At 46.7% G+C, this 16,730-nt stretch overlaps 1 protein-coding gene across 1 annotated transcript in view; it reads right to left on the bottom strand.

Annotated features, from left to right (window-relative positions):
- Positions 1 to 16,385, bottom strand: part of TTC39A (tetratricopeptide repeat domain 39A) — a gene marked incomplete at both ends in the record, with an annotated part of 57,818 nt that extends 41,433 nt beyond the window's left edge. The window contains one exon of the mRNA XM_082834107.1: positions 16,333 to 16,385. Within this exon, the coding sequence (XP_082690233.1) occupies positions 16,333 to 16,385 (53 nt within the window). The remainder of the gene's footprint in view (positions 1 to 16,332) is intronic.
- Between the last annotated feature and the right edge of the window lie 345 nt (positions 16,386 to 16,730).

Here is a 16,730-nt window from a genome sequence, read left to right as displayed (position 1 = left end):
GCCTGTTTTCCTCTCTCATCTTCTCCCCAGCCTGTAAGAACAAACCACTGGGCTCACTGCACTTCTCAGTGGCCCTGAGACGTCTCAATATAGACTGTTTTCACCAATACCATCTCTCAGCTTAAGGCGGCCTTCAGGAAATTCCCTGGTGGTCCAGTGGTTAAGACTTGGTGCTTTCACTGTCGGGGCCCGGGTTTGATCCCTGGTCGGGGAACTAAGATCACGAAAGCTGCATCGCGTGGCCAAATTTAAAAAAATTAAAAAAAAAAAAGAAGAAGGTCTTCAATAAGTATCTGTTTAGTGAAACCTCCTCAGAATGCTCCAGAAAGCTCCATAGTAGCTTTATCTCCCATACTACAGATGAGAAGACTGAGGCTTGGACCAAGTGTGACTTGGACTCAGGTCTAGCCATATCTTAAACCAGGTCTCAATTCTATCCTGTAGAGAAAATGTGTGGAAATGTGTGTGTGTGTGTGTGTGTGTGTGTGTGTGTCACAGAAATAGGGGTGTGAGCATGTGAAAAGTGATGCCATCGTAGAAGGAGCTTAAGCTGTGAAGTCAGTTCTCCTCTCTGAATCTCAGTCTTCCATCTGTAAACCTGGGATAATAGTGCCAACCTCTCAGGGGTGCTGGTAGTAATGCTTACTGAGCATTACTTGGGTGACCCCTTGTCCCCTTCCCTATTCTCAGTGCCTTTCTCCAGACCTCTCCCTGGAGAAAGCCTCCACCCCCCCAGCCCCACCCCCACTGTCTCTAAAGCCCAGAACTATCCACCTCAGACCCTAGAGCCCTCCCAGTGGCTGTAAAGCAGGTTTTCTTAAAGTGAGTGAGCCCCACCCAGCAGGCTACAGGCTTGGGCTCGTTAATAATTCACAAGTAAACAGGCCCATCCACAAAGGGCCCTGGAAGAGGGCTGAACCAGTCACAGTTCTTCAATATTCCCTGGAGAGAGGCCCTTAGGGAGCACGAGGCCTGCTCCTTGGGCCGGCCCCCTTCCTCCTCAAGGACTCTGGCCCCTACTAGCTGTGAACCTCAGACAAGTTACTGCCTCACTCTGGCCCTTAGTTTCTCTCTCCCCACCAAATATAAAAGGGAGAGAAGATTGCACCAGGAAGTCAAGGACCCTCCCTGCTCTGATGTTCTCAGTTCTGGGATCTGAGCTCTTTTATGAAAGTCTGGTCTCCAGGAGCTGCCAAGGGTGGGTCTAAGAAAGGAGCCTCCAGTCAGGCACAAAGGACCAAGAACAATTCTGAGTGAAAAGAAGATACAGAATGCTAATGAAGGGTTTCTGGCATCGAGTGGCATCCCGTCAGAGGTTAGAACTTGGGCTGCAGGACCAGGAAGATCTGGCTGGACTCCTGCCCCACCATGTCCTTGCTCCGCAGCCCCAAGCAAGTCAGTCATCCTACTAGCTCGAGGCAGGGCAGGAAACGGTTCAGAGAGCAGGTTTGCAAGCCAGGGCTTATACCCCACCTCTGACACCCTGCACTGCATCTCTGAAATGGGGATGTTGATCGCACCAACCTCACTGGGTTGCTCTAAGGATTAAACGAGATAAAATACATAAAGCTCTTGGAATGGGGCCTTATCATTATTCTTTGAGCTTTAGTTTCCTCACCCATAAAGCAGGGATAACAAGACTGTCGTGAGCATTAAATAAGCAAATGAACCCAAAAGAGCTTTGGAACTATGCAAGGCTGTCCAGAGAAGAGGCATTTCCCCTATGATGTGCACCCAGACCTGGCCAGGTCCAGAAGGACAGAGCAGCATCCATTGGACACCTACTACATGCCCTCAGGGCAAATGTGCTACCTCACTCACTGCTGGTGGGAGTAGAAAGTGGCACTGGCTTTCTGAAGGGCAACTGGAATTAGGGGCTGAAAGCCTCAGAAAGATGACCAGTAACACCTGGGTAGCAAACATGTCTTAAGAAACAATCAGACACAAAGATGTATTGTACATTGATGTTCATCATAGTGTTTTCTATAATATACAGCTGGAAATAACCTAAATGCCCATGAATAAGGAATTAGTTCAGGGACTTCCCTGGTGGCGCAGTGGTTGAGAATCCGCCTGCCAGTGCAGGGGACACGGGTTCGAGCCCTGGTCCCCGTGTGCCACAACTACTGAGCCTGCACTCTAGAGCCCGCGAGCCACAACTACTGAAGCCCACGCACCTAGAGCCTGTGCTCCGTAACAAGAGAAGTCACTGCAATGAGAAGCCTGTGCACCACAATGACGAGTAGCCCCCGCTCACCGCAACTAGAGAAAGCCCGTGTGCAGCAACAAAGACCCAACGCAGCCAAAAATAAATAAATATATATATATTTAAAAAAATAAGGAATTAGTTCAGTGAATTATAGTGAATTTGTAGGGTGAACTATTCTGCAGATATTAAATTTATAGAGAAGTTATTTGCCTGGATTACTGCATTGTCTCCTAATTGTTTTCTCTGCTCTTACCCTTGTCCCCTTATTGTCTACTCTCTACACAGCACCAGACCCACTTGATCAGATCATGTCACGCTCCTGTTCACACCTCTGCACTGGCTTCCCATCGTGCTCAGTGCAAAAGTTAAAGTCTTCGCTTGGCCACCAGGCCTGGATGCCCTGCACCCCCATCTCTCTCTCTGATATCATCTCCCTTTACTCTCTTATTCAGCCACACTGGCCTCCTTGCTCTTCTCCAAATATGTCAGGCACGCTCCCACCTCAGGAGCGTGCCTTTGCACTTCCTGTTCCCTGTGCCTGGAATGCTCTTCCTGCAGATATTCACATGATTAGTCCCTCACCTCCTTCAGGACTTAGCTCAAATGTTACCTTCTCTGTGAGGCCTTCCCTGACCATTCTGTTTAAAATGGAACCATCACACTCATTCTCCCAGTTCCTTTGCCCTGCATTATTTTTTCCATAGCACTTGTTATCTGACATCCTGTATATTTTGCTTATTCATTTAGTCTCTGTCTCTCCCTACTAAATTCTACACTCCACAAGAGAAGAGTTTGTTTTTGGTTTTTTTTCCAGCTTTGTTCTCTAACGTATTTTCAGTGCCCAGAACAGTGCCTGGCACACAGTAGGTGCTCAATAAATATTTATTGCATGAATGAGTTTTTGAAAAGGTGGAAAAATATGAGAAAAGCAGAATACAAAATTACACATCCAGTACTAAAAAGAAAACCCCAGTGTCTATGCATTTGAGAAAGTATGAGGAGGCTTCAATTTCCTCATCTATTAGAATTGGAGACAACAGGGCCCCCGGTCAGAGTTGTGGTGCATCGAAGATGATGATGCATGTCAAGTCAGGGCACAGCCAAGGGCAGATCTCGCTGTTATTACAGATCACTGAGGCAGCAGAGTTGAAGGGCACAGGGTCTTCTGGAGGCAGGGGCCTAGTTAAGAGGGTGTCGGAGAGAGAAGCTGTGGCTGGAGGGAGCAGGGGCAAGTGCAGGTGGAGAACGGTGACGATTTGAGTGCAGTGCTGTCCTCAGAGCCTGGGGAGCCGCCATCCCCCTTTGAGTGGCCTGGCCTGCACTCAGGGACAGTGCTTGGGTGTGCCCTTCAGTCACTGATATAAAGGAAGTACCCACCCACGAATTTTCTTGGAAAGAGAGCAGAGTTACTTCAATCTGACACTTGGATGCTCTATCTGGGGGAGGCTGTTTCTTAGGTGGAGATGAATTTTTACAGGGGGTGGGTATTGTAGGGCAACTCCGCGAGGGGGTAAGGGGAACACCTGAGGCTGTGGGAGGGAACATGCTCGGACAAACTTTGTCTGATGGGGGAAAAAGGAAATCAAAAGAAATAGACCAGGGCTTCTCTGGTGGCGCAGTGGTTGAGAATCTGCCTGCTAATGCAGGGAACACAGGTTCGAGCCCTGGTCTGGGAGGATCCCACATGCCGCGGAGCAACTAGGCCCGTGAGCCACAACTACTGAACCTGCGCGTCTGGAGCCTGTGCTCCGCAACAAGAGAGGCCGCGACAGTGAGAGGCTTGCGCACCGCGATGAAGAGTGAACCCCGCTTGCCACAACTAGAGAAAGCCCTCGCGCAGAAACGAAGACGCAACACAGCAAAAATAAATAAATTAATTAATAAACTCCTACCCCCAACATCTAAAAAAAAAAAGAGGAATAGACCAGACCCAGGTCTACCTGGATGGGTGCCTGATGTCCCACCCACTGTCATAATTCCTAATATAATTGTCTGGGTTATAATATAACCATCCAGGGCTAGCCCGATTGTCGAGTCGGGGAATTGCCTGGGCCCGGTTCTCCGTGCAGCCAGCCCTTATGTCCTCTCCATGACCTCCTCCAGCTGCATTTTAGGGTGACTCCTTATGTTTTCAAATATATAAGGAGTTTTGGGAGAAGGCGGAAGATGGCGGAAGAGTAAGACGCGGAGATCACCTTCCTCCCCACAGATACACCAGAAATACATCTACACGTGGAACAACTCCTACAGAACACCTACTGAAGGCTGGCAGAAGACCTCAGACCTCTCAACAGGCAAGAAACTCCCCACGTACATGGGTAGGGCAAAAGAAAAAACAGAGACAAAAGAATAGGGACGGCACCTGCACCAGTGGGAGGGAGCTGTGAAGGAGGAAAAGTTTCCACACACTAGGAAGCCCCTTCGCGGGCGGAGACTGCGGGAGGCGGAGGGGGGAGCTTCGAAGCTGCGGAGGACTGCACAGCAACGGGTGCGGAGGGCAAAGCGGGGAGATTCCCGCACAGAGGATAGGTGCCGACCGGCACTCACCAGCCCGAGAGGCTTGTCTGCTCACCCGCGGGGGCGGGCGGGGCTGCGAGCTGAGGCCGGAGCGCAGGGAGAGGACTGGGGTTGGCGGCTTGAACATAGCCTGAAGGGGTTAGTGCACCACAGCTAGCCGGGAGGGAGTCCGGGGAAAAGCCTGCACCTGCCGAAGAGGCAGGAGACTTTTCCTTCCCTCTTTGTTTCCTGGGGCGTGAGGAGAGGGGTTTAAGAGCGCTGCTTAAAGGAACCCCAGAGACGGGCGCGAGCCGCGGCTGAAAGCGCGGACCCCAGAGACGGGCGCGAGCCGCGGCTGAAAGCGCGGAATCCAGAGACGGGCGCGAGCCGCGGCTGAAAGCGCGGAATCCAGAGACGGGCGCGAGCCGCGGCTGAAAGCGCTGAATCCAGAGACGGGCGCGAGCCGCGGCTGAAAGCGCTGAATCCAGAGACGGGCGCGAGCCGCGGCTGAAAGCGCTGAATCCAGAGACGGGCGCGAGCCGCGGCTGAAAGCGCGGAATCCAGAGACGGGCGCAAGCCGCGGCTAAAAGCGCGGACCCCAGAGGCGGGCGGGAGACGTTAAGGCTGCTGCTGCCGCCACCGAGGGGCCTGTGTGCGAGCACAGGTCACTCTCCACACCCCTCTTCCGCGGAGCCTGTGCAGCCCGCCACTGCCAGGTTCCCGGGATCCAGGGACAACTTCCCCGGGACAGCGCACAGCGCGCCTCAGGCTGGTGCAAAGTCACGCCGGCCTTTGCCACCGCAGGCCCGCCCCGCACTCTGTGCCCCTCCGTCCCCGCCGGCCTGAGTGCGCCAGAGCCCCCAATCAGCGGCTCTTTTAACCCCATCCTGTCTGAGCAAAAAACAGACGCCCTCCAGCGATCTACACGCAGTGGCAGGGCCAAATCCAAAGCTGAGCCCTGGGAGCTGTGAGAACAAAGAAGAGAAAGGGAAATCTCTCCCAGCAGCCTCAGAAGCAACGGATTAAAGCTCCACAATCAACTTGATATACCCTGCATCTGTGGAATACCTGAATAGACAACCAATCATCCCAAATTAAGGAAGTGGGCTTTAGGAGCAAGATCTATGATTTTTTCCCCTTTCCTCTTTTTGTGAATGTGTATGTGTATGCTTCTGTGTGAGATCTTGTCTGTACAGTCTTGCTTCCACCATTTGTCCTAGGGTTCTATCCGTCCATGTTTTTTTTAAATTTTTTTTCTTAATAATTAATTTTAATAACAATATTATACTTTACCTTCGTTCTTTCTTTCTTTCTTTCCGTCCTTCCTTCCCTCCTTTAGACAACGAATCATCCCAAATTGAGGAGGTGGTCTCTGACAGCAAGATTTAGGATTTTTCCCCATTTACCTCTTTTAGTGAGGGTGTATGTGTATGCTTCTGTGTAAGATTTTGTCTGTACAGCTTTGCTTCCAACATTTGTCCTAAGGTTCTTTCCGTCCCTTTTTTTTTTTCTAAATAAGAATTTTTTAATTCAATAACTTTATTATACTTTATTTTATTTTTACTGTATCTTCTTTCTTTCTGTCTTTTTTCCTTCTTTCCCTCCTTCCTTCCTTCCTCTCTCCCTCCCTCCCTCCTTTCTTTCCTTCTTGCCTTCTTTCATTCTTTGCTTCTTTCTTTCTTTCTTCCTTCCTTCCTACCCTCCTTTCCTTCTTTCTTTCCTCATACTTCTACTAATTCCCTCTACTTTTTCTCCCTTTTATCCTGAGCCGTGTGGATGAAAAGCTTTTGGTGCTCCAGCCAGGAGGCAGGGCTCTGCCTCTGAGGTAGGAGAGCCAACTTCAGGACACTGATCAACAAGAGACCTCCCAGCTCCACATAATATCAAACGGCGAAAATCTCCCAGAGACCTCCATCTTAACACCAGCACCCAGCTTCACTCAACGACCAGCAAGCCACAGCGCTGGAAAACATATGCCAAACAACTAGCAAAACAGGAACACAACCCCACCCATTAGCAGAGAGGCTGCCTAAAATCATAATAAGGCCACAGACACCCCCAAACACACCACCAGACGTGAACCTGCCCACTAGAGAGACAAGATCCAGCCTCATCCACCACAACACAGGCACTAGTCCCCTCCACCAGGAAGCCTACACAACCCACTGAACCAACCTTAGCCACTGGAGACAGACATCAAAAACAGGAGGAACTACGAACCTGCAGCCTGCAAAAAGGAGACCCCAAACACAGTGAGATAAGCAAAATGAGAAGACAGAAAAACACACAGCAGATAAAGGAGCAAGATAAAAATGCACCAGACCTAACAAATGAAGAGGAAATAGGCAGTCTACCTGAAAGAGAATTCAGAATAATGATAGTAAGGTTGATCCGAAATCTTGGAGATAGAATGGACAATAGATTGGACAAAATGCAAGAATCAGTTAACAAGGACCTAGAAGAACTAAAGATGAAACAAGCAATGATGAACAACACAATAAATGAAATTAAAAGTACTCTAGATGGGATCAATAGCAGAATAACTGAGGCAGAAGAACGGATAAGTGACCTGGAAGATAAAATAGTGGAAATAACTATTGCAGAGCAGAATAAAGAAAAAAGAATGAAAAGAACTGAGGACAGTCTCAGAGACCTCTGGGACAACATTAAACGCACCAACATTCGAATTATAGGGGTTCCAGAAGAAGAAGAGAAAAAGAAAGGGACTGAGAAAATATTTGAAGAGATTATAGTTAAAAACTTCCCTAACATGGGAAAGGAAATAGTTAATCAAGTCCAGGAAGCACAGAGAGTCCCATACAAGATAAATACAAGGAGAAATACGCCAAGACACATATTAATCAAACTGTCAAAAATTAAATACAAAGAAAGCATATTAAAAGCAGCAAGGGAAAAACAACAAATAACACATAAGGGAATCCCCATAAGGTTAACAGCTGATCTCTCAGCAGAAACCCTACAAGCCAGAAGGGAATGGCAGGACATACTGAAAGTGATGAAGGAGAAAAACATGCAGCCAAGACTACTCTACCCAGCAAGGATCTCATTCAGATTTGATGGAGAAATTAAAACCTTTACAGACAAGCAAAAGCTGAGAGAGTTCAGCACCACCAAACCAGCTTTACAACAAATGCTAAAGGATCTTTTCTAGGCAAGAAACACAAGAGAAGGAAAAGACCTATAATAACGAACCCAAAACAATTTAGAAAATGGGAATAGGAACATACATATCGATAATTACCTTAAATGTAAATGGACTAAATGCTCCCACCAAAAGACACAGATTAGCTGAATGGATACAAAAACAAGACCCTTATATATGCTGTCTACAAGAGACCCACTTCAGACCTAGAGACACATACAGACTGAAAGTAAGGGGATGGAAAAAGATATTCCATGCAAATGGAAGCCAAAAGAAAGCTGGAGTAGCAATTCTCATATCAGACAAAATAGACTTTAAAATAAGGACTATTAAAAGAGACAAAGAAGGACACTACATAATGATCAAGGGATCGATCCAAGAAGAAGATATAACAATTGTAAATATTTATGCACCCAACATAGGAGCACCTCAATACATAAGGCAAATACTAACAGCCATAAAAGGGGAAATCGACAGTAACACATTCATAGTAGGGGACTTAAACACCCCACTTTCACCCATGGACAGATCATCCAAAATGAAAATAAATAAGGAAACACAAGCTTTAAATGATACATTAAACAAGATGGACTTAATTGATATTTATAGGACACTCCATCCAAAAACAACAGAATACATATTTTTCTCAAGTGCTCATGGAACATTCTCCAGAATAGATCATATCTTAGGTCACAAATCAAGCCTTGGTAAATTTAAGAAAATTGAAATTGTATCAAGTATCTTTTCTGACCACAACGCCATGAGACTAGATATCAATTACAGGAAAAGATCTGTAAAAAATACAAACACATGGAGGCTAAACAATACACTACTTAATAATGAAGATATCACTGAAGAAATCAAAGAGGAAATCAAAAAATACCTAGAAACAAATGACAATGGAGACACAACGACCCAAAACCTGTGGGATGCAGCAAAAGCAGTTCTAAGGGGGAAGTTTATAGCAATACAAGCCCACCTTAAGAAGCAGGAAACATCTCGAATAAACAACCTAACCTTGCACCTCAAGCAATTAGAGAAAGAAGAACAAAAAAACCCCAAAGCTAGCAGAAGGAAAGAAATCATAAAAATCAGATCAAAAATAAATGAAAAAGAAATGAAGGAAACAATAGCAAAGATCAATAAAACTAAAAGCTGGTTCTTTGAGAAGATAAACAAAATAGATAAACCACTAGCCAGACTCATCAAGAAAAAAAGGGAGAAGACTCAAATCAATAGAATTAGAAATGAAAAAGGAGAGGTAACAACTGACACTGCAGAGATAAAAGAGATCATGAGAGATTACTACAAGCAACTCTATGCCAATAAAATGGACAATCTGGAAGAAATGGACAAATTCTTAGAAATGCACAACCTGCCAAGACTGAATCAGGAAGAAATAGAAAATATGAACAGACCAATCACAAGCACTGAAATTGAAACTGTGATTAAAAACCTTCCAACAAAGAAAAGCCCAGGACCAGATGGCTTCACAGGCGAATTCTATCAAACATTTAGAGAAGAGCTAACACCTATCCTTCTCAAACTCTTCCAAAATATAGCAGAGGGAGGACCACTCCCAAACTCCTTCTACGAGGCCACCATCACCTTGATACCAAAACCAGACAAGGATGTCACAAAGAAAGAAACTACAGGCCAATATCACTGATGAACATAGATGCAAAAATCCTCAACAAAATATTAGCAAACAGAATCCAACAGCACATTAAAAGGAGCATACACCATGATCAAGTGGGGTTTATTCCAGGAATGCAAGGATTCTTCAATATACGCAAATCTATCAATGTGATAAACCATATTAACAAATTGAAGGAGAAAAACCATATGATCATCTCAATAGATGCAGAGAAAGCTTTTGACAAAATTCAACACCCATTTATGATAAAAACCCTGCAGAAAGTAGGCATAGAGGGAACTTTCCTCAACATAATAAAGGCCATATATGACAAGCCCACAGCAAACATCATCCTCAATGGTGAAAAACTGAAAGCATTTCCACTAAGATCAGGAACAAGACAAGGTTGCCCACTCTCACCACTATTATTCAACATTGTTTCGGAAGTTTTAGCCACAGCAATCAGAGAAGAAAAGGAAATAAAAGGAATCCAAATCAGAAAAGAAGAAGTAAAGCTGTCACTGTTTGCAGATGACATGATCCTATACATAGAAAACCCTAAAGATGCTACCAGAAAACTACTAGAGCTAATCAATGAATTTGGTAAAGTGGCAGGATACAAAATTAATGCACAGAAATCTCTGGCATCCTATATACTAATGATGAAAAATCTGAAAGTGAAATCAAGAAAACACTCCCATTTACCATTGCAACAAAAAGAATATCTAGGAATAAACCTACCTAAGGAGACAAAAGACCTGTATGCAGAAAATTATAAGACACTGATGAAAGAAATTAAAGATGATACAAATAGATGGAGAGATATACCATGTTCTTGGATTGGAAGAATCAACATTGTGAAAATGACTCTACTACCCAAAGCAATCTATAGATTCAATGCAATCCCTATCAAACTACCACTGGCATTTTTCACAGAACTAGAAGAAAAAATTTCACAATTTGTATGGAAACACAAAAGACCCCGAATAGCCAAAGCAATCTTGAGAACGAAAGAAGGAACTGGAGGAATCAGGCTCCCTGACTTCAGACTATACTACAAAGCTACAGTAATCAAGACGGTATGGTACTGGCACAAAAACAGAAAGATAGATCAATGGAACAGGATAGAAAGCCCAGAGATAAACCCATGCACATATGGACACCTTATCTTTGATAAAGGTGGCAGTAATGTACAATGGAGAAAGGACAGCCTCTTCAATAAGTGGTGCTGGGAAAACTGGACAGGTACATGTAAAAGTATGAGATTAGATCACTCCCTAACACCATACACAAAAATAAGCTCAAAATGGATTAAAGACCTAAATGTAAGGCCAGAAACTATCAAACTCTTAGAGGAAAACATAGGCAGAACACTCTATGACATAAATCACAGCAAGATCCTTTCTGACCCACCTCCTAGAGTAATGGAAATAAAAACAAAAATAAACAAATGGGACCTAATGAAACTTCAAAGCTTTTGCACAGCAAAGGAAACCATAAACAGGACCAAAAGACAACCCTCAGAATGGGAGAAAATATTTGCAAATGAAGCAACCGACAAAGGATTAATCTCCAAAATTTACAAGCAGCTCATGCAGCTCAATAACAAGAAAACAAACAACCCAATCCAAAAATGGGCAGAAGACCTAAATAGACATTTCTCCAAAGAAGATATACAGACTGCCAACAAACACATGAAAGAATGCTCAACATCATTAATCATTAGAGAAATGCAAATCAAAACTACAATGAGATATCATCTCACACCAGTCAGAATGGCCATCATCAAAAAATCTAGAAACAATAAATGCTGGAGAGGGTGTGGAGAAAAGGGAACACTCTTGCACTGCTGGTGGGAATGTGAATTGGTTCAGCCACTATGGAGAACAGTATGGAGGTTCCTTAAAAAACTACAAATAGAACTACCATATGAGCCAGCAATCCCACTACTGGGCATATACCCTGAGAAAACCAAAATTCAAAAAGAGTCATGTACCAAAATGTTCATTGCAGCTCTATTTACAATAGCCCGGAGATGGAAACAACCTAAGTGCCCGTCATCGGATGAATGGATAAAGAAGATGTGGCACATATATACAATGGAATATTACTCAGCCATAAAAAGAAATGAAATTGAGCTATTTGTAATGAGGTGGATAGACCTAGAGTCTGTCATACAGAGTGAAGTAAGTCAGAAAGAAAAAGACAAATACCGTATGCTAACACATATATATGGAATTTAAGAAAAAAAATGTCATGAAGAACCTAGGGGTAAAGCAGGAATAAAGACGCAGACCTCCTAGAGAACGGACTTGAGGTTATGGGGAGGGGGAAGGGTGAGCTGTGACAGGGCGAGAGAGAGTCATGGGCATATACACACTAACAAACGTAGTAAGGTAGATAGCTAGTGGGAAGCAGCCGCATGGCACAGGGATATTGACTCGGTGCTCTGTGACAGCCTGGAGGGGTGGGATAGGGAGGGTGGGAGGGAGGGAGATGCAACAGGGAAGACAAATGGGAACATATGTTTATGTATGACTGATTCACTTTGTTATAAAGCAGAAACTAACACACCATTGTAAAGCAATTATACCCCAATAAAGATGTTAAAAAAAATATATATAACCAGCCAGTTAGTAGGCTGGGCAAAGGATTTTACCTGAAAGCAGTAGATCTCCGCACTGCTGTTCACCTGGGAAAGGGCTGATCTTGAGAAAGGAAAGGAAGGCTTGGTTGTCTTGGTTAAGGCAGAAATTTCCTCCTCTCTCAGGAGGGAAGATGCTGGAAGACATACATTGGGCCCTCCCAGAAGTGGAAGTTCTGCAGGAAGGCTCCTTCCAGGATGGTTGAGGGGCTTGGAGAGGAGCCATAGAATCATAAAACTCAGTTGCTCATTCCTTGCATCCCAAGGTGGCCTTAAAAGTTACAGCCTGGTCCTAGTCAAGTGGTAGGGAATTAGGGGAAAGGTCTGTCCCACCCTTGGGATGGGGTGATAAAGCAAAGAGCCTACACCCTCTCCAGGCCAGGGAGGTGGTGGCAGTCATGGAGAGAATGGGACTAGGGCTGGCAAAGCCACAATCGCAGGGGGTGGTGCGTGGCACAGGTCCCAAGCGGGGTTCATAAGGGACTAGTTCCCAGCTCCCGGGGGTCAACAACAGCTGGAAGACTGAGACAGATGGTCAGCGGTGCTCCAAGGAAATCCTACTTTGAGTACTTCATGAAACTATGGCTTTATTTTAAGGCCTGCCATGTGGCCACATGGATGCTACAACCCTCCCTGCCCTGAACCCTTCCCTGCCACCCACTTGTTTTTAGAGAACTGTTTCTCCTCCTCTCCCATCCCCATCTTAAGATGCACAGGCATCATTTCCCTCTCCTAACAGTCCCTGGCTACCCAGTTCTGGTGCCTGGAATCCCACCATTGGCTCCCAAACCTTTCTGAATCCCCTCTGTTCAATGCAAATACCTCAGAAGGAAGATTCCCTCGTATCAGTGAACTCACATTTACTGGTCACTGAATATGCTCGGTGGCTTTTTGTTAGGTCCTTTACCAGTGTGGCTTCACCAGGTCTTCCGCCACTTGGTAAGTAGCTACTATTTTATAGCTGAGTAAACTAAGGCTCACATGGGTCAGGCGACTGAATCAGGGTCATAGAGCCAGTATGTAAGCGGCAGAGCAGGGGCCGAGCACCCTCCCAAGCCCTTCACCCCTCAGCCAGGCTTTGGGAGACAGACAGCGTGGTGGGTGAGGCCTGAGGGTGGAGAAGTCACAGGTCCCGAGCTGAGAGAAAGGAGACCTGGTTTGTTGCCCCAGGTGTGAGATCTTGTGAGGGCGACTGGGAGTCAGAATTCTTTGAGTATTTGTGTCCAGCAAGTTCCAGCTGAAGTAGAAAGGTACATGTGTTCAGGCCCTCAACTACATACACTCCAGCACGCAGGGTGCCTGCAGGACAGAGCACAGCTGGGTTCTTACAGGAGGGCAGGCAGGCAAGAAATCCATGTAAACCCAGCCACTCCTCAGCACCCCAACTGTGATCTCACCCTCCTCAGAAATCATCCCCCCAGGTTCTCATCAAAACCGAAGCATTCTGTGCTGGGCTTCGGGGACATGGGGGCAGATGAACCCCATCCCCTCTCCATATGTGGTGGGGAGACAGAAAGGGGTGACCATGCCCCAGCGTTAAAATCCTTTCTCCATGGGGTAGCTGGATCATCTTTAAATATGTGACTCCCCTCTTTAACGCCCTCTAGTGGCTCCCAACACACAATGAAATCCAAACTCGGCCCTCTTCTGGGCAGCCTGCCTCCTGGATCCCAACAGGCAGGGATCCTCAACAACACACACACCTTTCTGCTCCTCAGACACATCTCAGGCTTTGACAGGAGCTATCCTCACTGCAGGGAATGCTCTGGGAAAGATGGATTTTACTGTCTATCACATGGCTCTATTTTAAGCCTTACACAGCATCTGTTTCTGGTGTTTACTCATTTATTTGCCTAGTTGTTTAATCTGTCTTTCCCACTAGAACGTGGTCTCCTGAGAGCAGGGGCTTGTATGTCATAAGTAACACCATATCCACACTACCTAGTACAATGCCTGGAACATGGTACGTGCCCAAGAATGTTTGCTGAAAAACTGAATGAGAGCCATGAGAGGGAAGCAAAGATGCTGGAGCCCAGAAAGCCTCTGAGCCTGACTCAAGGTGGGCTCAGAAAGTTTCTCTAAAAGAGGTCACCTAAAGTAAGACAGAGAAAGACAAATACCATATAATATCACTTATATGTGGAATCTAAAATATGATACAAGTGAACTTATTTACAAAACAGAAATAGATTCACAGACATAGAAAACAAACTTATGGTTACCAAAGGGGAAAGGGGGTGGGGGAAGGATAAATTCAGAGTTTGGGATTAGCAGATACAAACTACTGTATATAAAATAAACAAGGTCCTATTGTATAGCATAGGAAACTATATTCAGTATCTTATAATAACCTATAATGGAAAAGAATCTGAAAAAGAATATATATATATATATATATATATATATATATATATACACACACACACATATGGATAACTGAATCACTTTGCTGATTAATACAACATTGTAAATCAACTATACTTCAGTTAAAACAAACACACAAACAAAAACCCCACAAAAACAAAAAACCCCAGACAAATCAAACCTATGGTATTAGAAGTCAGGATAGTATCAATAGTTACCTTTGGGGGCTTGCAGCTGGGTGGGGCACAAGGGAGACTCTGGGGGCTGGTAATAGTCTGTGTCTTAATCTGGGTGCTGGTTACATGGGTACTGGTTACTTTGTGAAGAGTCATTGAGCTGTACACTTACAATGTGTGCACTTTTCTCTATATGTGCTACCCTTGAATTAAAAGTTTATTTTAAAAGTCAAAACAAAATTTTTTTAATAACAAAAGATGTCACCTAAAGTTGAATCTTATAGGGTGAATGTCAGGAGTAGAGGATGGCATTCCAGGCAGAAGTAGCCCTGAGCAGCCCAGCACAGTTGTGAGAGCCCTACAAAGCCAGACCAGAGTGAGGGTCAGAGAGTGATGGGAAGCGGGGCTGGGCAGGTCACAGCTTCTCCCCTGGAGAGCCTTGACCTTTCACCTCTGTGATAGAGAGCCATAGAAGAACTTTAAAGCAGAAAAATGACATGGTCTGGTTTGTGCTTTAGGAAAGACAAGTCTGAAGGATGAATGGAAAGGGGAAGACTGGAGGAAATGGAAAAGTTAGGGGCTATTACAATAGTCCAGGGGGAATGAACAGCTTTGAGAGACATCAAAAAGACAAAATCAGCAGAACTTGGAGACCAGGGTGGAGGAGAGGGAGGGAGGTGAGAGGGATGACTCCCAGGTTCCAGGCTTGGGCAACTGGGTGGATGACTATGCCATGGGGACACAGGAGGAGGAACAGGTTTGGAGGTGAAGATGTGAAGTTTGATTTGGGGCTTGCCGAGTTTGATGTGCCCATGTGACAGTCAGATGGAGGTGTTGGGAAGGCAGTTAGATTGCCTTTCTCCAGGGAGTAGCAGAGTGAACTTTAAATATATAAAGGAAAGAAATTGGGGGTCACAGCTCAGAAGAGAGGTCAGAGCTGTCCCCTCTCCCCTTTCTCATGAGAACACATCTGGAGAAACCAACTCACCCAGGAGGTGGGGACAGCTGGGAGTTGGAGGTGACACACAGGAGGCAATGACACATCCCTGAAGGGTTGACCTTGGAGAAGCTGTGGTGCACACAGTTCCACCATGGACAGGCACTGGGACGCAGGATTTCCCTCCACACTGCTGCCCCCAGATGTGGACAACCCCTGGCGGGGGATAGTGTATCTGCTCTCACCTGTCCGGGCACACGTACCCCTATCTCTGCTCATGCAACGCTGGGGAGGATCAGGTGCGTGAGCAACACTGCTAAGGCGAGACGGAGACGTAGCTGCCCAAACCTGACTCCCAGCCCGCCCGAGGTCCAGCTCACCTGAGTTGCCCTCACAGGTGGCTCACAGGTTGTGGCACCGGAAGCGGCGCTCGGGTGGGACCGGGGTGTTGGGGGCGTATCTCTTCACCCCCAGGCCCAGCCCTGCTGGGGGCCATAACACGCGAGCAAGGGATACGTGGGGGAGCTGGGGTGAGAGGGGCTGGGCTGCCTCTCTCCCCGGGCCCTTCGGCCGTTACCCCGCGGCCAGCAGCCCGCACACTGCTGTCTCGGGCTGTGTTCCGTCAGCTGCCCCTCCCGTCGGCTGTTCTCCAGACGCCCCTCAGTCCCATCAGTGCCTCCCGCCGAGTCCCCGCCCCCGCCCGGTACCTGCGGTCGCTTTCCCCGGAGACCGCCCGCTTCCAGGCGGTCAGAAAGGCCATGGACACGGGCCGGACTTGGATGGAGGCGCGGGCGGCCCCTCGTGGCGGCTGTGGCGGTAGCGGCGGCTCCGGCGGCAGCACCTGGACGGGTTGGGCGGGGCGGGACCCGTGGCTCCTCCCCGCCGCGGCCGGGCGCCTCCCTGCCTGGCAATGACGTCGGTGTCCCGGGAGCGGACCTGGGGAACCAGAGCAAGACCACTACCGTCCAGAGCCGTCGGGACGCATCAGTATACACAAGGAGAAACTGAGGCCCACCCAGGAAGGCCAGGGATTTGTCCAAGGTCACACAGAGGGCCAGTGGCAGCATCAGGACCGACCCCAGGCCCCTCCACTTCCAGTATAGAG

The sequence above is a fragment of the Leucopleurus acutus genome (assembly GCF_964270905.1).
Source record: "Leucopleurus acutus genome assembly, chromosome: 2".
Lineage (NCBI taxonomy): Eukaryota > Metazoa > Chordata > Mammalia > Artiodactyla > Delphinidae > Leucopleurus > Leucopleurus acutus.
Note: the sequence above shows the minus strand (reverse complement) of the source record. Positions and strands in the feature narration are given on the sequence as shown.